At 48.0% G+C, this 26,046-nt stretch overlaps 1 protein-coding gene and 1 long non-coding RNA gene across 6 annotated transcripts in view; one reads left to right on the forward strand and one right to left on the reverse strand.

The window, feature by feature from the left end:
- Positions 1-17,083, forward strand: part of LOC145523192 (uncharacterized) — a 70,655-nt gene extending 53,572 nt beyond the window's left edge. For 4 of the 5 annotated variants that reach the window (XM_081533016.1, XM_081533015.1, XM_081533019.1 and 1 more), the window contains 2 exons: positions 7,174-7,283; positions 13,487-17,083. In XM_081533016.1, coding sequence (XP_081389142.1) covers positions 7,206-7,283; positions 13,487-13,723 — 315 coding nt within the window. In that variant the 5' untranslated portion in view covers positions 7,174-7,205 and the 3' untranslated portion in view covers positions 13,724-17,083. Of the gene's footprint in view, positions 1-4,290; positions 4,326-7,173; positions 7,284-13,486 lie in introns of all 5 variants that reach the window. The other variant, XM_081533017.1, reaches the window with a different exon arrangement.
- LOC145523196 (uncharacterized) lies at positions 629-9,179 on the reverse strand. The gene is made up of 7 exons (XR_014066414.1): positions 9,046-9,179; positions 8,778-8,894; positions 8,384-8,668; positions 7,989-8,194; positions 6,192-6,317; positions 2,314-2,462; positions 629-1,029 (listed from the first exon to the last, which is right to left on the reverse strand). It is a non-coding gene; the product is annotated as an uncharacterized LOC145523196 (long non-coding RNA).
- Positions 17,084-26,046: the final 8,963 nt, after the last annotated feature.

Raw genomic sequence — 26,046 nt, forward strand, 5'->3', positions numbered from 1 at the left:
GGGGAAGTGGAGTCTTGGGAATCTCATGAGATGAATCTCTCATCTCTCTGTTAAATGTTGAGGAGGCTGCCAACATCCTGTACATGTCAGATTATGCCAGACATCAGAGTCAAGTGTACAAAGTACACAATTCTAACCTTTGCAGCCTTTGCCAATGGCATAGATAGACCAAGACCCCACCTTGCCTCTCTCTGCCTGGTCCTGACCAAGTCCTTCTGCTTCCAAGCTTTCTTATTAGGCTGATCTGAAGGGAACTGCCATGTAAGGTCACCAGTATTCCTTGTTTCCCATCTAGTTCTTCTATTTCAAGATAGCCAGTAGCTGAAGAGGCACATGAAATCAAGGGAGAGTTTATTCAAGGTGAACAGATCAGATCTGAATGCTGAAGGAAAGGATCCAGTTGGTAGGGAAAGCAAAAGTATTTGTGATTGCCTGTAGTGAAGACAAAATAGCCGTCCTTCACCCAAGATCTTACAGCTCACAGGAGTAGAGAAAGCAAGAATGTGCCATGGGGTCAGTTTGAGACTCATCAGCCTTCCTGACATGTAAGGCTCATGCATCCTGAGGACCAGTCCTGTCATTTCCTTCGTAACATTACTGTGGAGGTTCCCTTCCTCCATCCGGATCTCCACCTGCCCTTGATTCCAATCTCTTCCAGCCTGTTTTCTTTCGGGCACCGTGACACTGATGGCATGACTGGCCCCCATGAATGCTATGTCCGTGTCTTTGCCCTTTGCTGGGGAACTATGGAGTCTCCACACACTCTGATTCTGGGACCCACAGCTTGCTGTGGCCAATGGGACAGGAACAAACCAGATGAAAGTGCAGATTTGTGAAACACTTGCCCGCTTTCTCCTCCATCTCCAACTCCTGCTTCTTTATGTGAACACACCTGGACCAGCCTCCTGGAGGATGAGAGGCTATGGAGCCTGGGCATCAGCCAAGACCCTCTTAAACCACCCGGTCCTCGGCTGACCTGCCAGACACGAGCGAGCCTGCTCAGATCAGCAGGATGGCCCAGCAATGCATCTGCTCAGGAGCAAAAAGAAAGGTCTGTTTATGCACTCCACTGAGGTTCTGTGGTTGTTTTTATGCAGCGACACTCTGGCCATAGAGAGCTGTCCTGGCACAGAATGTGAGTGCCATCAGAGGTGTTCTCACCTGGACATTCTAGGAGTGATGGAACCTCTTCCCTCATCTTTCTGTCATTCTAGGCTACTGGGAGTAGATTGGGAAAGTGTTGAGAGATTCTGGTGACATATTTTCATAAGAAAGAACACAGAGGATCATGGTTCTTTGAGCCAGATGTATTTGGAGTACTATCTATCTGAATATAGGGAGGGACTTTTATCATCCTTCCCTGGGCTCTGTTATTGACACCTCCTGGTAACCAGACATTATTCAGCCTGTTTAGGTGAAGAAGGGAACAGCTCCTGCATGGGTAGACTTTGGGTTTATCACGTGTGATACAGTGCTTTCCATATGGAACTAAAGACTAGCAATCATACTTCATCACCTGGATTATTGCAATGACACGTAAATTCATGTCCAGATCCTGCCCACCACTGCCAGATTTATCTGTCCCCAACACACTTTACTTCTAAGTTCCCTTCTCTCTACTCAAGGAAATCCAGCGATTCTCCAAGGGCTTTTGGACTAAGCCCAGCTCAGTTTGGTCCTTTAGTAGCCCTATAACCTGCACCAGCCTAGCGACAGAGGGTGAGATGGTTGGATGGTATCACTGACTTGATGGACATGAGTTTGAGCATGGGAGATCTCTCTGGGAAATAGTGAAGGACAGGGAAGCCTGGCATGCTGCAGTCCATGGGGTTGCGGAGTCAGACATGACAGTGGCTGGACAATAACAACACGATTTCCCACACTCTCTGGCGCGGGCCAGGCTCTGGGCCTTTCCCAATCCATGCCCCTAACTCCCACTTGCCTGCCCACCTGCCCCTCTCCTCATCTCCACTCCAACTTTGCTGAGCCGATTGACCCTGAAAGGTTCCACCCAGCCCTCATCTCACCCACGAAGCCTCCTTGGTATCTCTAGAAAATGCTGATGTTTCTGTGTTGTGAGAACATATAACACTTGGAACCAAAAGTGAGTCTCACAACCTTCCCATCCCTCAGTGACCAGTCTCCGGAGGACAAGGCAATGGCAGAGAATTTAGATGAGTCCTCATTAGAACTGTCAATTAAAAGCTTATGTTGTACCCGAGGGGAAAGCTATAAGGAACACATACTCGGTTTCCCATTCTGTAAGCCTGCAGAGGATACATGGTGGAGGAAAAAAAAATAGCATTTTCTAACCTTGTGGGTGGAGATGGCACCTTGGAGATTATGAAACAGGAAATATTTCCTTCCTAGAAGAAGCTGGGGCTTCCCTGGTGGCTCAGCGGTAAAGAATCCACCTTTCAATGCAGGAGACGTGGGTTCAATTCCTAGATCGGAAAGATCTCCTGGAGAAGGAAATGGCAACTCACTCCAGTATTCTTGCTGGGGAAATCCCATGGATAGAGGAGCCTGGCAGTCTCTGATCCGTGGGGTCTCAAAGAGTCGGTCAGGACTTAGCAACTAAACAGCAACAACAGGTAGAATCTACTGTCTCTGAGAATTAATGTTTGTTCTGTGTGTGTGTGAGTGGACCTGTTGCAGCAGGTGCAACAGTTAAAGAAACAGTCACGCCTATAACCATTCAGATGCGAGATCACAAAGGCAATCTGACCCATAAGGTCCTTCTGGACCCAAAGGAAAGCAGGAATCCCAAAACCATGCCCACTGGATGCTCGTGGAATCTAGGGATCAGTGGATGTCAGGGCTAATCTAGGAGAAGTCCAGGACCCTCTCCAGGCTAGTTGATTTAGACCTGAGAAATGTACTAGGGGGAGAAAGGAGATGGTGGTGGCATTGTGGTCCCTTTTGATGCACAGAGATTTGGTTTTCTCAAGGGTCATTGAAGATTCCAGCCAGGGAGGTTTGATGAAAGGAGATGCTTTGAGGGGAGATATGGGAATTCTAGTCCTGGGAGCCAGGTTAGGGGCTAAATTTGCACCCTAAGGGCCACCTATGTGGAGGCATTAACATTTCAGATGCTGTCCCTTTGGAACCCAGTAAAGTCCCCTTTATTGGTTTGGCCAAAAAAATCATTTGGGTTTTTCCATAAGATGTTACAGAAAAACCTGAACAACATTTTTGGCCAGCCCAATATTTAGTACTCGGCTTTATCCCTTCCCCTCCAACATTTGGTTCATTCTTTTAATTGACCTAATTCTCATGAGCACATCTTGTGCAGCTGGCGTGAGGCCATAGGGGACAGAGAAGGTCAAAATGGAGGGTTACTAGTACACCTCTGCCTTCTCAAGGGCTTATGACTTCTTCACAATCAGTTTTTAACTTTGCCGTTGTTGTTGTTCAGTGCCTCAGTCATGTGCATCTCTTTATGACCCCATGGACTGCAGCACACCAGCCTTCCCTGTCCGTCACTGTATCTCCTAGAGTTTGCTCAAACTCATGTCCATTGAGTCAGTGATGCCATCCAACCATCTCATCCTCTGTCACCCCCTTCTCCTCCTCCCCTCATCCTTTCCCAGCATCAGGGTCTTTTCTAATGAGTCAGTTCTTCGCATCAGGTGGCCAAAGTATTGGAGCTTCAGCTTCAGCTTCAGCATCAGTCCTTCCAATGAATATTCAAGGTTGATTTCCTCTACGATGGACTGGTTTGATCTCCTTGCTGTCCAAGGGACTCTCAAGAATCTCCTCCAGCACCACAGTTAGAAAGCATCAATTTTTTGGCACTCACCCTTCTTTATGGTCCAACTCTCACATCCATACATGACTATTGGAAAAACCATAGCTTTGGACTATAGATGCTTCAAATAAGGAAGCAAGGTGGGAGGCCTGAGTCATCTCCTGGCTCGGGTGGTGCAGGCAGAGAACTGCGCCTGCGCATGGCAGCTCCACGTACGCATCAACCAGGCTTCTCCTGAGAAGCAGAATCACCTTTGGGCAGATACATTGAAAGAGATTTATTATGAGGGGAGGGGCCCGTGGATGATGGTGACTGAGGAGTCCCATGACCTGCCAACTGCAGGGTGGAGGCCCAAGGAAGCTGGTGCTGTGGTTTCAGCCCACACACCTGAGAACCAGGGGAGCTCATGGGGTAAGTCCCAATCTGAGTCCCAGTGCCTGAGAGTCAGCAGCATGATATGAGAGGACAGGAGGAGGGTGGATGTCCCAGCTCAAGCAGAGAGCAAATTTGCCCTTCATCTGCCTTTTTGTTCTATTCAGGCTCTTGATGGATGGCACAAGGTCTGCCTGCATGGGTGAGAGCGATCATTTTTACTCAGTCTATTGATTCAAATGCTAATCTTTTCTGGGAACATCCTCACAGACACACCCAGAAATAATGTCTTGCTAGCTCTCTGGACATCCCTTAGCTCAGTCAAGTTGACACATGAAATTAACCATCACAGTGTATAAGCAGATACATTGTATGACTCAGCTGAGTTGAGTACTGTGGTTTATTAAAAGTAAGTATCTTAGTAAATTTACAACGTGTGTGCTCAGTTGCTCAGTCATATCTGACTCATGTGAGACCCCAAGGACTGTAGCCCACCAGGCACTTCTGTCCATGGAATTTCCCAGGCAAGAATACTGCTATTTCCTATTCCAGGTAATCCAGGGGATTTTCCCAACACAGGGATCAAACCCGCATGTCTTGCGTCTCCTGCATTGGCAGGCAGATTCTTTACCACTGTGCCACCTGGGAAGCCCACAATACAGAATTATTCTAATATGGTCAATAAGCAGATTAAATTTAATGCAGACTCAAGAGTGTCACAATGTTAATCTTCAGCTGAATTAGACAGCTTCACAGTGTTATCAGATGATGCATCATTCATGCCATCGTAAGGCATTTGAGAACTTTATGCAGCAAGTTTTGGTTAAGTGTCAGTCAGTCAGTTCAGTCACAAAGTCGTGTCCGACTCTGCGACCCCATGAACCACAGCATGCCAGGCCTCCCTGTCCATCACCAACTCCCGGAGTTTACCCAAACTCATGTCCATTGAGTCTGTGATGCCATCCAACCATCTCATCCTCTGTCATCCCCTTCTCCTCCTGCCCTCAATCTTTCCCAGCATCACGGTCTTTTCCAATGAGTCAGCCCTTCGCATCAGGTGGCCAAAGTATTGGAGTTTCAGCTTCAACATCAGTCCTTCCAATGAACACCCAGGACTGATCTCCTTTAAGATGGACTGGTTGGATCTCCTTGCAGTCCTAGGGACTCTCAAGAGTCTTCTCCAACACCAAAGCTCAAAAGCATCAATTCTTCAGCGCCCGGCTTTCTTTATAGTCCAACTCTCACATCCATACATGACTACTGGAAAAACCATAGGCTTGACTAGATGTACCTTTGTTGGCAAAGTAATATCTCTGCTTTTTAATATGTTGTCTAGGTTGGTCATAACTTTCCTTCCAAGGAGTAAGTGTCTTTTAATTTCATGGCTTCAATCACCATCTGCAGTGATTTTGAAGCCCAAAAAAATAAAGTCAGCCACTGTTTCCCCATCTATTTGCCATGAAGGGATGGGACCAGATGCCATGATTTTAGTTTTCTGAATGTTGGTTAAGTGTGAGGTCTGATTATTCTGAATGAGCAGAGAGAGCCTTGACATTATGAATATAATTGTGACTAGCACTCTTACATAAGCAGGCCCTCTCTGAATTAGTATTATAGTAGTCAAACCACAAAGCCAAGCCAATTCAATAAAGAATCAGACCCAAGACTCTCTCACCCAACACTGCCAATTTGATTACAGCAGAATAGTATCATTAAATTGATGTTAATTTAATTATTATTGATTTTTCAGGAATTCTTTTGAGGGGTTGCAAGTTATAAATTTGCTTTGGTTTTTATAAATTTAAAAAATTTATTCCAAGTTTTATGTTTATACATATTCAGGTAACATTATAAAAAATTTTAAGTCAAACTGGAAAGTCCCTGAAAATGTTTCCCTTTTAGGGGACTATTTATTACTCTAGTTTGAAAAAAAACTATGATTTGGGAGTAAGAGCTTTGGCTTATGTTTGTGTTATTGGCATTATAGACTTGTTTCCTATGCTTCTCCAATTAGTTTTATGCATGATAAACTTGGGCTTCCCTGGTGGCTCAGCAGTAGAGAACTCACCTGCAATGCAGAAGACATGGCAGGAGCTGCGGGTTCAATTCCTGGTTCGGAAAGATCCCTTGGAGAAGGAAATGGCAACCTACTCTGGTATTCTCACCTGGAAAATCCCATGGACAGCCCAGGCAGCTGAAAAAGAGTCAGACATGACTTGGGAACTAAACAACAAACAATGATAAACTTGGCCCTCCAATTATTTATCATGCATCTTTGGTTTACCCCGTAGCACCAGGCACAAAACTGGGCATGTAAAAGGGGGTGGGTAAATACAGGGCTGTGTGGGAGTGATCTGGGCTCCATGAGTGGAGTGAAATTGGTTGGAAATGGATTAGAAAGAAATGGAGTGAAATGTGTCCCTATCTTGCAAAATATTTTTTTCATTGAACATTAAAGGAAATTTTGCCTTATAAAGGCAAGCAAACTGAGGTTGCTTTGAAAGAGATTAAAAATTATGCAAAAGACCTCACTGAAAAATTAGTATCTTCTGAAGTTCATATATGCAGAGCAAATATATTTAAATTCTTTTCAATGTCCCTTTCATCAGCAAACATTTAATAGCATTACTGACATCTGAGTTGTTTGTGGAGACCAAGATAATAGAAATCATTGACTCTCAAAGAGCTCAAAATCCCATAGATCGTATGGCAGCATCAGAGATGTAAACTTCAAAGAACATTATTTCTCCTCTATTTCTCGTTAAATACTTTATGTTCTGGGAAAATTCCGTAGCCAGGCTATAAGTTCTGATATGTACAAGGGCCTTTGTGTCTCCCATGGTGCTTAACACAGAGGAGCTGCTCAGTCAATACTTATGATGTAAAAAGGTCTTTAAACTTGACAAAAGGGAAGATAAAAAACCCCAATAATCTGCAAGAGTCCTGCCCATGTACATCCAGGGAATCCATACAGCTGCCATATGTCCTAGTACACGGCTCTACTCCTGAGTATACACACCCAGACACATACACCCTTTCTTTGTTTGCAGGGCAGTGAGATGGTCTGAAGTGGAACACTAGGATGGGGAGGCGAAGTGAAGCTGTGTCCCCAGAAGACCTTCCCTGCATCTGGAAATCTGACCTGACTGGCTCAGAGCGGGTAATCCAATCCTGGTCACATTTTCAGGGAGTTCTCAGATATCGACAGCCTTCCTGATATGTACCCAGGCCTGAATTTCCCCCTGGGCTAGCCCAGGCCACCCGATCATTTCAGGTCTTTTTTTTTTCTCTTTTTAGGTCCTACCCTGTGGCATTTGGGATCTTAGTTCCCCGACTAGGGATCAAACCTGTGCCCTCTGCATTGGGAGCACAGAATCTTAGCCACTGGACCACCAGGGAAGTCCCTGGCAGACCATTGCAGTCTGTGGGAACAGAGCTTCTGTGGGTTGGGCTTGTCTGCAGCCCACATGCCCTGCAGAGGGGTCTGCTACCCAGTGTTAGTTAGACCAAGCTGGCCCTGGCGGGCATGCCTGTTAGGGGCCCCAGGAGTGGGGTCAGTGCCCTTTTCTAGGATGTAAACAGAGCAAAAGGGAGAGTCCAGCTTCCACCCACAGGAACTCCAGGGCTTTCGGTCATGACAGCTGGCAGGGCAAAACCATCTGAGGGCCCAGGAATCTGAGTTTTAAACAAGATCCGTAGGTGATTCTGAAGTGCTCTCAAGGTGGAGGACTACTGAGTGTGTTAAGAGCACCCATGCTCTTGGGCCTCCCACCCTGCTGAGGTTCAGAGTTGCTCTCCTCCCCTGGTGAAGGCCATCCTGAGATGCCACCCTGGACGGCTGAGAATTGATCTGTGGCCCACTAACCTCCCTCTGCCACCAAACCAGTCCCTGTTGGCTGCTGCTGTGGCCTTTCAGGCCATTCAGGTGGGAGCTGGTCTGACGTTTCTATTTCACTTTCCTGATTGAGAATGTCTTAGTCACCACCAGAGCCTCGCCTTGCCCTCCTGGCCTCCTCCCTGCTTCTGCAGCTGGCGGCTGCACCTTCCTTTTCTTTTGCAGCCATCAAAAGTCTGCCATGGAAAGAGACAAGGCTGAAAGTGGCCTCGGCATCGTATCTCTTGCCTGTGTCATGAGCTGTGAGTCTCGTCCAGATCAAGGGCTCTATTATCGATACTGGCAGGCCGAGGGCCAGTGCCAAGGACTATTCTACAGTATCAGCTTAGAAAGGGGGCAATTATGAAAAGGAAAGTGGGGCTTACCTGGCTGTCCAGTGGTTAAGACTTCATATTCCAGTGCAGGGGCTATGGGTTCCATCCCTGGTCAGGAGCTAAGATTCCCACATGCCTCGTGGCCAAAAACCAAAACATAAAACAGAAAATATAATGTAACAAATTCAAGAAAGACTTTAAAAATGGTCCACATGCATGCATGCAAAAAAAAAAAAAAGAAAAAGGAACCTGAGAATTTTCTCTGTTCTCTCCTCTCCCCTTCCTTCTGATCCTCCCCTCTGCATTACATCATTGCATTCTGGACCTGACATGAATCTAGAATGTGAGTATGACAAGAGTTCTGTTGGCAAAGGTTGCAAGTAGCTTTATCTTCTGTCCCTAGGCTGGTCTTGTACCCTTAAAAACCAAGCCCCCTTCCCTGTACCTTAAAGCTGGTGGAGAGATTTGGCGCCACTGGGTTCGTAGTTCAATATGCTTGACACTCCATAAATAATGATTATTATTCTGAAGGGCAAATCCAGCCATTGCAGAAAAAACTAACCTGATAACGAGGAAGACAGAAATCAGCCAAATGAGGCTTTCCTCCTGTGGGCTGGATAAGTTCCTTACTTTTAGCACAATATTTTTCTTTTTCCGATTGGGTCTCCTGGGTGGTTGGATTTCATTGTGGTTTCACCCAATTGAGTACCTACTGCAAGCTCTGCTCAGCCAGTCGTTTCTAACACTGGCTTCATTCGGTGATTAGGACCACCCAGGGAGCTTTAATAAAGTACAGTTTCTTCCTTGTTGAGACTCCAGCTTAGTCAGTCTGGGATGGAGTCCTGGCATCTGCGTGTTTCTTTGTGATGAGTTTGGGAACCACAACCCTACACCACACTAAGTGCTATGGGGATACAAAAGGATTATGACCCTGCTATTGCCTTTGAGGAGCTTATGGTCTAGTTGGGGATGGGTATTTTAGACACTCAGCAGCATTTCGTTATATCAAGTTCATAAGAATAATGTAGAGCCCACGTTGGGAAAGGAGATGGAGAGAGCAGGATCGAGGTGGGTGTTTGCACAGTGTTTGTGCACGTTTAGCTGTGAATTTCACCTACTGATATTTTCCTGCCCTTTAATCGGTCCATTGTTTTGTTGAGGATTGGACGTAAGAATGCAGACTTGTAAGTTCATTGAACAAGGAGAGTTATCTAATCCAAATGCCTGTGTTTACCTTCGAAGACACTGAATTCCAGAGAGATGACGTGACATGCCAGAGGTCACACAGAGGTCCTGGCAGAGCTGGAGGTGAATCTTGGGCTCAAGCTAGAGCATCTGGCATCCAGGGAGAGACAAGGACTACCTACCAGAAACTTCCTCTTGAGAAGGGGCACGGTAGAGAGATTTGTTACAGAACCCATTATGAAAATATCACCAACATTGCTCAGTGGTCCCACAGCACTCCCGTACTTGGGGATTCATTTCTGCCCACCTCCACCTCTTGTAGCTGTCAAGCTGAGGAAATTCACAGAAAGGGCTTTTGGCAGTAAGATACAATTTGCCACCTTTAATGATTGGTAAGTACATCTTACACTGGGGTTCTAGAGCCATCCCAAGGCCTCTGGGGTCTAGGACCTACCAGACTAGACTGGATGGGTATCTTCCTCTGACCTGTAGTCCTCCTGTTTTGGGAAAATATAATTAAATAGTCACAGAAACATTGAAACAGAGAGAGCTCATATTTGGATCAGCTGTCAGGAAACTTCTAGGGGACAAGAGAGAAGCTAGAAGGAAAAATAGTCTCAGGGATAAGGAATGGAGTAGGAGTGGAGAGTATGGAAAAGAACAAGCCCCAGTGTTTCTGGAAGCTGAGACAACTGTTTCCCTTCTGTCTTTGGTGACAGGGGAGACAGTGTTAGGACATGGGCTTCTCTTTTGTAGCTTTTTCTATGAAGGCTGGGGTTCTCTTCATCACCTCCTCCACCAACCTGCTGTGGCCTTGAGTGATGTGACCCAAAACAACACCAAAGCAATATACACTAGGGAGGGCTCTGCTGCCCCTTATATTTCTGTTGGATTATGGGCTTGACATTTTTCAGCTTTGTAACATATGTGGTGGTGTGTGTGTGTATGTGTTCAGTCGTGTTTGACTCTTTATGACCCTCTGGACTGTAGCCTACAAGGCTCCTCTGTCCTTGGAATTTTCCAGGCAAGAATATTGGAGCAGGTTGCCATTCCCTACTCCAGAGGATCTTCCCAACCCAGGGATTGAACCTGCATCTCCTGCATTGGCAGGCGGATTCTTTACCCCTGCGACACCTGGGAAGCCCTTTGTAACATATAACAGTGTAATTAACATCTTATCAGGTCCAGAGGATAAAAGGAATTGGTCTAGCTGTAAAAATCAAGGAGATGTAGGAATCAAAGACAAGGAAAGCAAATGGGCATCTCTGTGAACTAACTAGAGGATTTTTCCTCCTCTTGGTACTTGAATGTATGCAGAAGGGCAATATTGCTAAGATAAGGCTATCTGTGAATTATTCCCCCCTCTTCCTGCCATATTTCCTGCTTTGAGCTTGCAGAAAGAGATCTGTGAGGACTTACCTTGCTCTCTCCCTTCAAGTCAATTTTTTTTCCAGCTGAAGACACTGGAAGGCACTCAGCTCTCAGAAAATGCTAAGGACCCCCAATCAGGAGCCCAGAAAACACAACATCTAGCTAGCCTTGCTCCAGTCTGCTTTGACCTTGTGGGTAGTTAACTGGTTTTCTGCCTTGTACCAGGAACTGTGTCCTTGCAGTGCTCCTTCCAGGAGCTGGTTTCTGTCTTATTGTCTCACTCTAGAATTTCTGCCTGGTTCTCTTATCTGCTAATCCTACGTCGGGGACTCTGTGTAGTTCTTGTCAGTGCTTCTCAGCGTCTGGGGTCCTGTCCCTGAAGCCAGCTCCTCTGGCTAGTTCTCTTGGCTCTTGCACCCTGTTAACAATCTAGGTGGTTCTATTATGATTCAGGGAAGCCATTTAGCATCTGTGGTGGGCTGAATAATGGCCCCAAAGATGTCCATGGCTTAATCCCTGTACCTTTGAATGAATAGGTTGGGTTACATGGCAAAGGGAACTTCACAGATGTAACAACGGATTGCAGATTTTAAAATGCAGAGTATTTCCTTTGTACTTAAAAAAAAAAAGAAACACTTTTCATTTTGTATTGCGGTATAGCCGATTGACAATGTGGTGATAGTTTCAGGTGAACGGTGAAGGGACTCAGCCATAAATATACATGTATTCATTCTTCCCCAAATCCCCCTCCCATCCAGGCTGCCACATAGCACCGAGCAGGGCTCCCTGTGCTATACAATAGGTCTTTGTTGGTTAACCATTTTAAATATAGCAGCGTGTACATGTCTAATCCCAAGTTGAACTCATGTGAGCCCAATATTACTAATCAAACCCCCGGTTTTCTGGGTTCATCACCCCTCTCCCAAGTGTATCATTATTTCTCCTAGTGCCTCATGTTCTTCTAACCCAGTAACTTTCTGTTGTTGCTAAAGATGGGCAAGGATTACTGTGAGATGAACTGCTTGTGATGATAGCTATTATTTCATGAATGCTTATTGTGGTCCATTAGCTTTACAACCATCACTTCATTTTCTAAACACAATAACCACGTGAGGGATTGGTTATTGCCATCATTTTGCAGATGAGGACACTGACATTAAAGCTCAGAGAGGTTGAGGGTCTTGCCCTGGGTTGTACGTTTGTTAAGTAACTGGGAAAAGAAAGTGAAATTGTTAGTCATTCATTCGTGTCCGACTCTTTGAGACCTCATGGACTGTAGCCCGCCAGGCTCCTCTGCCCATGGAATTCTTGAGGCAAGAATACTGGAGTGGGTTGCCATTCCCCTCTCCACGAACCCAGGGTCTCCTTTATTGCAGGTGAATTTTTTATTGTCTGAGCCACCAAGGTTATTTGATTTCAAGGCCTATGTTTCTAATCACTGGATCGACTTCCTTCCACAGTTAGGAAGGTTCTGTAAACCCCCAAAGGATTTACCTTTGCTCATCATCTGCTCTTTGGAAAAGCAAGTGTTCTGATTTTAAACAGACGACCACACTTTCTTTGATCTTCTTCCTTGAGGAGGTGGAGCTTAATTTTCCTCCTTCTGCCTGGGGCTGAACCTGGTGTCTTGCTTGTAACGAACAGCATACGGTGAAGAGATTATGTGTGACAGCAGCCAGGTCACAGAAGGCACTGGGGCTTCTCGCCTGCTCTCTTTTCTCGGATTGCCTGCTCACTCTGAGGGAAGCAGGCTGCCGGATTGTGAGCCACTGTCTGGAGAGCTCCACATGGTGAGGAACTGAGGCCTCCAGCCAACAGCCAGGGAGAAACCAAGGCTGGCCAACAACTATGTGACTGAGCTTGGAGGGGACCCTTCACTCCAGATCACTGTGGCCTCAGTCTGCAGCGGCAGAAACCTCCGCAGAGACACACCCAGCCAGAACCCCCAGCTAAGCCCCTCCCCGTTTCCTGACCCATGGAAAGGATGAGATAATTAACACTGGTTGCTTTAAGCTGCAAAGTTTTGGGAGTAACTTTCTATGCAGTAAAACAAAGCCAACAGAGGGAACATGCTTGTCCTCCTTCTGCTGACGAGCCTCAGAATTAAAGTTTCACGGGTCACAGATATTAGAAGGGAAAGCACCTTTGGGAGATGAAATAGTTCAACCTGCTCACTCGCGTCTGCAGTAAGACACAGTCATGTGTAACTTCACTGGGTGTTTGAGGGAATTAAGTGAAGAGGCAGGAGGAGTATGTCTAAGTGTTTGAATTGAGTGAGCGAGCGGTCATTGAAAGCCGAGCTCCCTATTCTGGGTGAGGACAGTGGGGCCCAAGAGATGAGGGGACCAGCCAGGGCCTGAGAGCTCAGCAGCTGAATCCTGAAAGCAATTCCCAGGGCGTCCCCTCGGTGTCCCCTCTCCTCCTACCCCTTCCCCCACCACTTCTCTGCCTCTTCCTCATCCACCAGGTGGAGTGAAGGCATCAGTGAGCCACGTAGATGATGTTTACGGGGTGTGAGCAAGGCGTGTGGGAAGGCGTGGAGGGAGAAGCCTGTCTAGGGGCTGTGCTGTGTGACAACGTCGCTCTTGGTCCCCGCAGGTCAAACGAGTTGCTGGAAATTCTCAAGGCAGTTGTGATGGGCTGAAGCCTGAAGTTAAGGAAGGTGAGGCTGGCAGTCAGGATGGAACAGAGCAGGAGGAGGCTGGCAGCCGGGATGCTGATGGCGTGGGCAGCCCAGGTGCCACCCGGCCCTGTGCCGGTCTGTCACCCCAGCCCCTGGTACAGTCACCTCGCACACAGCAGGCGCCTAATAAATGTGTGTTGTCCTGGCTGTGAGTCACTCTGCTGCCCTGTCTCCAATATGCCTCCTCCCTCAGCTACCAGGTGCTAGCACTCCCTGGTCTTCAAGATGCAGCTCAGATACACCCTCTCCACGCGTGGTGTTGGCACGGCTTTCTCAGATCCACAGAAGAGTTCACCTTGGACTCGCTCTGCTTTCTCATCCATCTCCCTCTCCCAAGAGCGCAGGAGCTCCGAGTTGTGAACAGACCCAGCTTGCCCATCTGGGTCTTATCTCCACTTTACACTCTGACTCTTCCCTGCCCTCTGTAGGTCTTTGACCTTCACACCAGTGAGCATTTGGGTGTGGGGTGCTTGGGGAGGGTGGCTGGCAGAGGGGTGGGGCTTTGCTTCCTTGAAATGCTATCGTGTGTGTGTGTGTGTGTGTGTGTGTGTGTGCGCGCGTGCGTGTGCACGTGCGTTGACTGAGTCAAGTCTGACTCTCTGCAACCTCTTGGACTGTAGCTTGCCAGGCTCCTCTGTCCATGGGACGTCCTAGGCAAGAATACTGGAGTGGGTTGACATTTCTCCTCCAGGGAATCTTCCCGACTCAGAGGTCAAACCCATGTCTCTTGCATCTCCTGCATTGGCAGGTAGATTCTAGCGCCCCCTGGGAAGCCCAAACGCTATCACGTTAACATTGTAAAAAGCCTTTCATTTCAAATGTCTGTGTGTGAAGTCAGGTGTTTGCAACTGTATTAAAGGTAGAAGCCGCTGAGAACACAGGGGTCAGTACGTCACCCGAGCCTCTCAGGGGTGGGCAGCTGGTGCATTACCCTGGCTGGGAAGAGCAGTGTCTGAGGCGAGCCTGGGCCACTAATGGCTTTCGCCGCGTACAGCCCAGTCGGTGTCCCACACAATGGCATTCTTCTCTGCCTGAGGATTTCATTCTGGACTCTTGGTGGCCCAGTCCCTCCTCAGTGGGTTTGCATCTTACATGTGCTCCTAAGTCATCAGATAACGTAAAAGTCTCAAATTCAAAACTGTCTTTGAAAAATCTCTGGTGTTACTGTGAAACTATTATGTGTGTAAAATCCTGGGCCAAATTATGTGGCACGTAATGGCCAGCGTATAAAATATAGGGACAAGTACAAATTCAATATCACAGTGTTTAACAGAGAACCTGTGCCAAAGAGAATGAGTTTTCAACACTGCAGTCACACTCTTAGGGGGACCAACTATCCAGCTTGCCCAGAACTGTCCTGGTTCTCACGCCATCAGTTCTGTGTCTCAGGAAACCCCCAGGTCCCTGGCAAGCAGTTGGTCACCCCCACGTCAGCACTGAGAGCCACTCACGTTGTAAGAGGCCTTGTGGGCACCAGGGCCGATGGTGGGCTTTGCGTGTCCCGGTGGCCTGTAACGCCTCCTCTTTCTCTCTGCGTCCTCCCACCCACAGCGCATGTAATTGAATTTGCACCACCCATAGAAAATGCCCTCAGCCTATTGGTGTACTAGAAAAGCAGCAGAAAGACAGGTGTTGCTATTGCTGAGTCCTTGACATCACTCATATAGCAGAAAGTCAATGTGTGTGTGTGAGTGTGTGTGAGTGTGTAGGGGAAGAGTGTGGTAAACCAAGAAGCAGCTACTGACAGGTGTCACAGATTCCCTTGCCTACATGGTTCATTCTCACCTGCAGATGAGTGAAGTTGACACTTCTGGCAGGACTTGCTCCTGCAGTTGGGATATCTACTGGCAGCAATCGGCCAGTCCTGGGGACATGTGTCCCTGTCAGATCTTGGATGGGACAGGGAAAAGGTGACTGAGAGCCGCTCCCTGTGTTTGGTTAGCACTTACACCCTTAACTTGGGGGTGGTATCAGTGACTTCTCTTCAAACCCACGCCTTTTCCTCTGTGTTGGAGTTGCTTGGACAGAAGGTCACTTGGAAAGGTTTATTCTCCGTTCTTCTCTATCTGGAGTTGTTTAGAACCAACTGGTTGACAGCAAGAAGATTTTGACAGGGGAGCAACATCTGGTTTTGCCAGACAGCTTTTGTGGGGCAGGACCAAGCCACTACCATATCTGCAGAGGGGGGTGGAAGCAAATAAATCCATGCATTGTTCCTTCTCTGATCTCCCAACAGTTAAGGAAGGGCGTTTAAGCAATGCAAGGAATCAGGAGTTTGCCAGGGGTCTAACAGTGGGTGAGATAGGACCGGTGCAGTAGCCAGAGCCAGGGATAGGGACAAGTGAGACACGCAGCCCTGTGAGTGCCCACCACACTGCTAATGTTTTTCCTGGGAGAAAATAGGGGAGCTCAGAATGTGCATGCCAGCCCCTCTTCTCATCTTTCCACTGAGAAACGGCTCTGGGAAAGCCCCTGGGGTCTTCATGATCCCACCAGTGGTATTACAGGCCTGGCCATCTAATTAGTGTGTATTTTGTTTTAGGCCAGTTTATATGTAATTAGGCATATTTTTCATTATCTTGAGAAATACAAGAGAAGCATCTAAAAGCCTTCTTCTGTATATGGATCTACAGGATTCAGGTGTGAAGGTGGTGGGGGGCATTCACGGAGGAAGGGAGACAGGCTGCAGGCACTGGCAGAGGAGCAGGGCTTTGTGGCCGTGTTTGTTTCAGGGCAGAGGAGACGGTGAGGATTACTCTAGCTCCATGCTGTGTGTTATCTTTGGGGCCAACTCGAGCTTCAACTGCGGTTGGATGGCACTGCTCATACATTTCCAAGTTTCCATGTGCTGCTCCAACTCTTGAGATTCCCTTGGAAAGCAAGAAGATCAAACCAGTCAATTCTAAAGGAAATCAACCCTGAATATTCACTGGAAGGACTGATGCTAAAGCTGAAGCTCCAATACTTTGGCCACCTGATGTGGAGAGCTGACTCATGGGAAAAGACCCTGATGCTGGGAAAGATTGAGGGCAGGAAGAGAAGGGGACGACAGAGGATGAGATGGTTGGATGGCATCATCAAATCAATGGACATGAATTTGAACAAACTCTGGGAGATAATGAAGGACAGGGAAGCCTGGCATGTTGCAGTCCGTGGGGTTTCAGAGTTGGACATGACTTAGCGACTGAACAGCAACAACTCCATCGCACCGTGTCCCACAAAAACTGCCCACAGGACTCCACAGGCCCGGCAACTCCCTGGGAGCATCTCATCTCGGCACCTAACATGGATTCTAATTAGATGTGTGTTTGTCAATTTACTTGCTGAATGTTGTCTGCTTTCTACACTGAAGTCCAGTGAGAGAAGGACTACAACAGTTTGACTCAGCTTTGTAATTCCAGGACCTAATGCAATGCCCAGCTTAACGTATGTATGTTGTAAATATTTACTGAATAAAAAACTGTTCTTTTCCATGAGGTTCTGTCAGGGAGGCTGGCAGAGCTTGCCAAATACTTATGCCCATGTGTGAGTGAATATTAAACAGAAGACACAAGAATACCTATTTCACTTTTGGAGAGTGTGGGTTGTATCCAGTGGTTTTTTTTTCAGTCCTTCTTGATCTCCGTTAATGAGCTTAGTCCATGAGGTGGAAGAGTCTGGAAGTCGTTTGCCTTTCTGTGCTGTGCATAGTTGTGTCCGACTCTTTGCAACCCCTTGGGCCATAGCCTGCAAGGCTCTGTCTGTGGGCATTCTCCAGGCCAGAATACTGGAGTGAGTTGCCATTCCCTGCTCCAGGGGATCTTCTCAACCCAGGTCTCCTGCGTTGCAGGTGGATTCTTTACTGTCTGAGTCACCAGGGAAGCCCATTTTTTTCAGTCCTTTAAATGAGCTGCAGAAGAAGGTGATTCTGGGGACAGGGGAGGGGAACTCACTGCAGTGAGGGGGTGGGGGGGTTTGGCCAGCAGAGAACAGGTTGGCTCTGACAAGATCCTTCCAGGCTCATTAAAGATCGTTTGCTTCCAGGCTCTGTGCTTCCCCTCCGAAGGAGAAGAGTGGCAGACCAGCTAACACCTGGGATTCAGAAAGTGAAGTGAAACTGACTCAGTCGTGTCTGACTCTTTGCAACTCCATGGACTTTTGCAGTTGATGGAATTCTCCAGGCCAGGATACTGGAGTGGGTAGCCGTTCCCTTCTCCAGGGGATCTTCCCAACCCAGGGATCGGTTGAACCCAGGTCTCCCACATTGTGGGCAGATTCTTTACCGTCTGAGCCACCAGGGAAGCCCAAGAATACTGGAGTGGGTAGCCTATCCGTTCTCCAGGGGATCTTCCAGACCCCGGAATCGAACCGGGGTCTCCTAGCATTGCAGGCAGACTCTTTACCAGCTGAGGTACCAAGCCTCCGAATTAGGCAGATGAGCAGAGGCTCTGCATTTAAGGGGAAGGAGTGAGGCGGGAGAAGTCACACCTGTGCCCTCCCCGTGCCAGTTAACTTGCCAGTGAAACCCTCCTCTGCCAGTTGGGAGACAGGAGCCTCAGATCCCAGCCACAAATAGACCTCGGTCATCAGCTGCGCTGACAGGCCCTGCTGTGGGTGCCTCACCTTCTGAAGGGCTCTCTCTTGGCCTCACTGGCTGCCTGGCACCACGGGTCACTGTTTCTAGGCAGGCTGTGTGAGGAACGGGATCTCACACCCTCTGCGGTAGCTGCTGAAGGCCTGTCTAACGGTGGAATAAGTCGAAATTGGAGGCCCTTAAGCCCACACTTGCCTCTCATCCCTTAAATAGAAAACAGGCAAATCACCCATGGAAAATAGCCCTTCTCCTGCTCTAATGCAAGGCTTCCTGGGGATCGCGATGTCTGTGCTGACAAGCGATTCACCAAATTGATGCTTTTCCAGCATGGCTTTGTCTTGGTGCTAAAACAGTGTCAAACTGTACATTTTAGTAATGAGTCCCCGATGTGGCTTCTGAGCCCCCTGTAGGGATGGATGATTAGACAAAAGCATGATTTGGGACTTTTCTCACTGGGGGAGGTTGTGGTACTTAGGGCAGGATTAGGTACTTATGGAAGGTCTGTGGTTCCTATTGATATCAGAAGAATTGGATCAGGATGAACCGAGCTCAGGGAAGATGTGAAAAGCAAGAAGGAAAAGGAACCAACGGTTTTGAGGGCTTGAAGGTGCAGACATTGTCCGTGTGCTTTGTGAAGAATGACTTCATTTTGTCTGTGATTGTCCTTGATCCTTCTGGGAGCCTGGCCTCCATCTACCTGGCGTGGGAGCAGGAGGCAGAATCTGGCCAGAAAAGGAGCCTCAGGATGTTTAGAGTGTCAGTTCAGTTGGGGAAGCAACAGGGTCAGCTCTGAGATGACTCCAGAAGTCAGAACTCAGTGTGCCAACTTGGCCACAAGGCTCAACAGTTACACAGGCTCCTCTGGGCTTGTGGTCACGGGCTCTGCAACTGGGCTGCGGCCCAGTGGGGAGGAGAAACACCCAGGATTTCTCTTCCTCCTTCAGAACAGAGGTCCTCAAACCAGCTGGCACCAGCACCCCGAGTTTCTGGTCTGGGGGAGGGGTTGAGAATTTGCTTTTCTAACCAGCTCCCAGGTGATGATGCTACTGGTAGTCCAGGGACCGCACTCAGAATGTCTGCTCTGGAGAACCTTCGTGAAGGAGGCCAGGCTCAACCCTTGCAAAGGGCCGGGTTTTCTGGGGGAGGGGCTGCTCCTCGCCGGAGTCCGGTGGTGAAGTCCTTCGGGCGTCCCCCCCCGCCATGCCCCCCCCCCACTGTCCCTCCTACTGAACAGGCTACTGAGTGCAGGGACAGCAGCAGATACGCTTCTCCTTCTGATGTTTTATAATTCAGTCCTCTCAGCACTTTGCAAAGCCTTTTTTTTCTCTTCTATTAAAATAAAAAGGATTTTGGTATCCTTGAAGACAGATGCCATTTTAGTTTTGCTTTGGGGTTGGGGGTGGCTTTGAGCTGCTTTTGAAGCAAACATCTTAGGGAGCCTGGTCTCTTACATGTCTGGCAGGGGAGCCGGTGAACAGTCACTCTGCTCCCAAAGGCCAGCACCCCAATGTCAGGAGCCCTGGGCCACCTGACCGCTCCTGTCCTGAAACCTAATGTTCTACATCAGCACCCCGGGAGAGGCTAATGAAGGTCGGCGTCAGGCTCAGGGAGGCTCTCGGCAGATGTTTATTTCATAGATAGATGGAGTAAGAGAGGCAGTGGGAGGTTGGGGGTGTGTGTGTGTGTTGGGGGGTGATCTCCTATTCTCATGTCTGCAAGGAAACTCTTTCCTATAACAAAGAGACTTATTTCCCAGTCCTAGTTTCACAAACTGACGCTACTGGCCAGAGGGGTGAAGGTCATTATTAAGGGTAGGGGTTCCCCACTTCCAAGTATCCTTTGTAAACAGGGCACAATGAAAGCCCCAGCCTGGAAGGGAGGGGACCCCTTGAATGTTTAGCCCCAGGTCTGGCGCAAGGCCAGCGCTTCATACTTTGTGGCTGCTCTTCCTGTGAATTTAAGGCTCTACACAGGCTTCTTCCGTTGGGGGGTCAGATGTGCTTGGGAGCGAGGTCTTCTTGTTCTCATTTCTGAGCAGGACTGAGGCTGACGTGGCGGGAGCAGGTTTGGATTATTCACTGGAACGAGAGCAGCCGCATCAGGCTGCTAAGACTCCCAAGTGAGGCCTGACTCTGAAGTCTCCCTGCAAGTCACTGCAGGTCCCTCTAGAAAAGCCAGGCCCCACCCTCACAGAGCCTGGGGATGCCTGGGAACCTGAAGCCACGCCCACTCATCCCCTCCCCCTCTGGCCTCATCTCAGGCTGCATGATGCTTTCAGGGCCAGTGCCCATTGCTCTGTTGTTTTCCTGGTGGCACGTGGGAGAAAGGACCACATGAGCTTGTGATGGACCATCTCCAGCCACTACCCGCATCTTCCTCTCGGCACACACAGAAGAATTGAGGGGCCCCGGAGACCCCGGGGGTGGGTGCGTGCTGTGGTCCTGATGTGACGTTTGACAACTTTCTGCTCCAGGTATTCCATGTCTCAGGTGGCTGCTTCTCAGACCGCATCTCTGCACTCTGGATCCTTCTCTCAGCTTCCATGTCAGCGAGCTTCATTTCAAAATGGGCCCTCTTTTATCTCAGTCCTTCAGGTCCTGTTTTGCCAGCAGTAACTACTGGGTGCTTCCTCTGCTGATGAAACCTACGTCGTGAATGAAGCTGGACCTAAGTCGTGGGCCCACCAGGCACATAGCTGGTGATGACAAAGTGGTTTCTGGCTCTCATTGTGCCACATGCCTCATACCCAGATGGCAGTGGCCTGGGGGGTTTGGCCTGGCTGCCTCCAGCGTGGAGAGGTATATAGCAAGGTGGTAGCTGGCCCCCACCAAAGGGAGGGAACCAGCCGTGACCATCTCTGTTGAGAAGGAAATGCTGCTCCACACTTAAGCCCATGGTAAGCACTCACGTTCCCGGGCTTCTCTCTGGGTATCGCCTATTTGGGAGAGATTTTGCTTCTCTGAAAGAAAAAATTACCTTAATCATTTTCTGTGCAGGGACATGGTAACACCAGCCCTGGGAGTGAGTCTCCCAGCTGGCATGTGGATGGATGTGAAGGAGGGTTGGAGCCTTGGAGAACCAATGCTCTCATCTTCACTGCCCCTGGCTTTGTCCAAGCTTGACCAGATGTCCAGCCATAGGAAGTCAGCAAACAGTTTCTTTAGTCTTCTTTCCAAAGGGTCAGCAGGGACGTTTGAGGACCTCCTGGTGGGTGTGGGAGGCACCAACCAGCCTAAGGCCTCAGATATTTTGATACAGGGCTGAGACTCCCCACTCCCCACAATCCCACACTGCTGAGAATCACTTTGATTAGCGATGTTCCTCACAGGGGTGTGATGTGCTTGTGAATGACTCAGGGGCAGAAGAAAGGGAGAGGAAAACATTGTCTGCCGGCTTTCATTCACTCACACATTCATTTGTCTCCAAAACACCTATGGAGCCCCTGCTAGGTGTCTGGCTCTCTTGGGCACTGGAATATTGACAGGAGGAGTAGGCTGAGAGGATGCACCTGCCGGTATCCTTGGGGAGCCTGGGAGAACCTGATCGAAGGGCAAAGGGGGCGATGACCCCTCTGTTAACTTTGGAAGTTGTCACTGTCTCTCTGGGGACCCAACTCCACATAAGGTGCTTGAAGTCAGGAGTGTTCCTGGTGCCTCCACCAGGGGTGCTTCACTCAGCTGACCAGAGACAGGCACTCAGAAACCTGGGATGTGAGTTTAATTTTCAGAGATTAACAGGTGACTGATAAGAAAACCATTCAGAGGCAGGCATCTTGCAGATTATGTCCTTGGTTCTGGGCTCAGATAACTCTGGTGGCTCAGCTGATAAGGAATCTGCCTGCAATGCAGGAGACCCAGGTTCGATCCCTGGATGGGGAAGATTCCCTGGAGAAGGGAATGGCAATCCGCTCCTGTATTCTTGCCTGGAGAATTCCATGGACAGAGGTGCCTGGTGGGCTACAGTCCATGGGGTCACAAAGAGTCAGACATGACTGAGAGACTATCGCTTTCACTTTTGAACCCTACACACTCTGAGAAAATAAACAACTCAAGTGCAAGTTATAGAGGTAACTGAAGGTTAGAGTGCGGTACATCTAGGAAAGTTAGCAGATGCAAAGAGGCTTCCCCAAATGGTGTTGGTATTGATAACCTCCTCAGAGTCTAGGGTCTGCCTCCAGCCTTATGTGCTCAAAGCATGGATCAAGAGCAGATCCAATGCTTAGGAAAGATTTGCTCTAGCCAAATCTACAGGTTTGTGAATCAACTCAGAATGCCATTTTCTTGATTCATACTGAAAAACACAACTGTCGTCCAAGTAAAACACATGGTAATGGCCTGTATCTGTCTCTTTCTGTATAACAACCTTCAAGGCAGTTGTCAACAGTAGATCGTTTGGTGAGTTTGAAATCAGAACAAAGGGACCTGGTTAGATGGCTTTGCTATTTAATAACATTAAATTGTGAGAACCTGGTCAATCACAGTTATATGTAAAATATATGATCACTGGCTCTGACAGACTTGAAGTGGGCAGGGCATCACTCCTGAACACACCTTGGGTAGCGGTTGCCAACTCCATTCCTGATGGCTTATTCTTGCTTCATCTCTGTTATGGCTTTCAGTCCAGTGTTATAGGTTTGGGAGTCATTTTATTTCTTTCAAGACACTTGTCTCTCTCTACTATGGTTCTTAGAACTTATGGTTTAACTTATAATGACAATCTTATATCCTTTTGAACATTTTGTCCACAGTTCAGTTCAGTTTGGTTGCTCAGTCTTGAGACCCTATGGACTGCAGCACACCAGGCTTCCCTGTCCATCACCAGTTCCTGGAACTTGCTCAAACTCAAGCCCATCAAGTCAGTGGTGTCATCCAACCATTTTCTCCTCTGTCATCCTCTTCTCCTCCTGCCTTCAATCTTTCCCAACATCAGGGTCTTTTCCAATGAGTCAGTTCTTTGAATCAGGTGGCCAAAGGATTGGGGTTTCAGCTTCGGCATCAGTCCTTCCAATGAATATTCAGGACTGGTTTCCTTTAGGATGGACTGGTTGGATCTCCTTGCAGTCCAAGGGCCTCTCAAGAGCCTTTTCCAACACCAGAGTTCAAAAGCATCAATTCTTTGGCGCTCAGCTTTTCTTTTGTCCACAAGTACTCCCAAACAAGGAAAAATTATGGGCCATCCTCAAGCACAAAGACCAGCCCATTGATCACTGATGTTAGATTGACCCAGATGTGGGTCAGAAATTCCTCTTTCTCTTGTACATGGTAGAATTTTTTCAGTAAAGTGAAGAAGTCCGACTTATCCTAATGCATTTTTAAATAATGTTTTATATTACTATGTCACCAGAGATATTTCTTTTGGGATACAGGATGAAATGAAGTTATTGTTCTTTGTTGTTTGTAAACTAGGAAAATTCTTGGATAATGCTCTTGGAAGGGAAGGGTTTCCCTGGTGGCTCAGACGGTAAAAAAAATCTACCTGTAATGCAGGAGACCTGGGTTTGATCCCTGGGTTTGGAAGATCCTCTGGAGGAGAGTATGGCAACCCACTCTGGTATTCTTGACTGGAGAATCCCATGGACAGAGGAGCCTGGTGGGCTATCGTCCATGGAGTCAAAAAGCATTGGACATCCATCTCAATAGAACATTATACAGAGTGAAGTAAGCCAGAAAGAAAAACACCGATACAGTATACTAATGCATATATATGGAATTTGAAAGATGGTAACGATAACTCTATATACGAGACAAAATAGGAGACACAGATGCATAGAACAGTCTTATGGACTCTGAGGGAGAAGGTGAGGGTGGGACGTTCTGAGAGAATGGCATTGAGACATGTATATTATCATATGTGAGGCGGAACACCATTCCAGGTTCAATGCATGAGACAAATGCTCGGGGCTGGGGCAGTGGGATGACCCGGAGGGATGGGATGGGGAGGGAGGTGGGAGGGGGGTTCAGGATGGGGAACACATGTAAACCCATGGCTGATTCATGTCAATATATGGCAAAAACCACTACAATATTGTAAAGTAATTAGCCCCCAACTAAAATAAATAAATTTATTAAAAAAAAAAGAATTTTACTAAAAAAAAAAAAAAGCATTGGACATGAGTGAGTGACTAAGCTGCAGAGCTTGGAAGAGGAAAGGTGGTATGGAGACATGGTTTCTCTGAGGAACTGGAATAGACATTCACAGACATCTATTAGCATGGGGGAGTATTAAGAATTTACAGGAACCAGCTGATGAAGCTACTTGCAACCCCTGTGATAGAATCTGAACTTTACCTTGAGTGCAATGGGAGGCCATTTGTAGGTTTACAGGGAAGGGTGTAGCATTACCTAATTGGTTTCCTTCAGTTAGCACATGGAGAACAGGTTGGAGAGAGTGTAAGCAAGACCAGAGGGAAGGAGCCTTGCTAAGAGATCTGCTATCACCTGGGCTGGGTGATTCTAAACCTTGAGAAACTAAAGAGGCACCTGGCTTTGCCCTGACTGCAGCTGGGACCAATGACCTCAGAATCTATGGGGGTGGAGCTCCCAGAGTGCAGCCAAGATTGGGAACCACTGATCTGGGTGCTACAAAATGGCAGCCTGGATCAGGAAGGTAGCAGTGAGGCTGAAGAGGAGAGAGGTTAGGAGCAGGATAAACTGCGTTTGTGGGAGGGGAGGAGAGAAGGCTTCCTCCTTGGTTACTGCTTTGACACTCCGAGTAGGTGGTGCAATTCATTTATTCACAGAGAGGACTTTAACAGGAGGATTAGCTCCAACCTGCGGGAGAACGGTAAGTACTTTCTCCAAGAGTTGCCTCTTGTTCAAGGCAGCTTTGCTCCGGCGTCTTGTGTCTGCTTTCGGGTTTCTGCTCCCACCACCCCTTCCTCTGGCACCACTACCTCTTCTGCCTCTTGACTACTTGCCTAGCTTCTGACTCCCGCTTCCATCATCTCTCCAAATCTAGCCAATACCTTGGTTGACTCTCCCATCTTGCCTGCCATGTTATACCCACAGTTCACTGGTGGCCATGGACATGATAAACAAAAGGAGAAAAGCTCAGTTGCTGTGATCTCTTGTGGTAGAGGCATGGGGTCTTCCTTTCCCATAAGGACCATTCAGCGACTCAGTCTGCCCAGAATGGAAGCTTCACCCTTTCTATTTGTAGGCTTAAATGGAACAAGGCAGGAAAGAAAGTGAAAGTTGCTCAGTCATGTACCACTCTTTGTGACCCCATGGTCCATGGAATTCTCCAGGCCAGAATACTGGAGTGGGTAGCTGTTCCCTTCTCCAGGTGATCTTTCCAACCCAGGGATCAAACCCAGGTCTCCCACATTGCAGGTGGGTTCTTTAGTAGCTGAGCCACCAGGGAAGCCCAAGACTGGATAGGCTATTAGATACACTTCATGAAAAAAGAAATGTGCTGACGTTTTAGCTAACATGTGGAGGGATGCTCAAGACTCCAGCCCCAGTGATGGAGGGCAGACTGGGGGGCTCCTTCCTGGCCTCAGACCTATTCTGACTGGAGCCCTAATACTGTGACCTGGGCTCTTCCTAGGCTGCCTGGATGCAATTTTCCTCAAGCTTTAATCTCCAAACAGCGGGATACCTGACTGGTGCCCTGTGTTTGTTCTTACTTTTTAGGTAGGACTTTAGTTCCCACCTAGGGATTCTCTTTGGTCCAGTAAGTTATTTCAGTTAAGTCCAAGTGTTCTGGAGAGGAAATTAACTTGTACTTATGGAGCATCTAGCACATGCTCAGCACTGAGTGAGGATCTGAAAAGTGCACAGGTCAAGAAAACATCTACTTGCTGAGACCCCATCTGCCTGATTGCAGTCAATGGATTGCACCTGAGAAGGGCAGAGGGCGTCAACAATGCTTGGGGCTTATATAGAACTTTCCTAAGCTGGC

This window comes from Giraffa tippelskirchi, chromosome 10, assembly GCF_054371585.1.
Source record: "Giraffa tippelskirchi isolate mGirTip1 chromosome 10, T2T-mGirTip1v1.2.pri, whole genome shotgun sequence".
Taxonomy (NCBI): domain Eukaryota; kingdom Metazoa; phylum Chordata; class Mammalia; order Artiodactyla; family Giraffidae; genus Giraffa; species Giraffa tippelskirchi.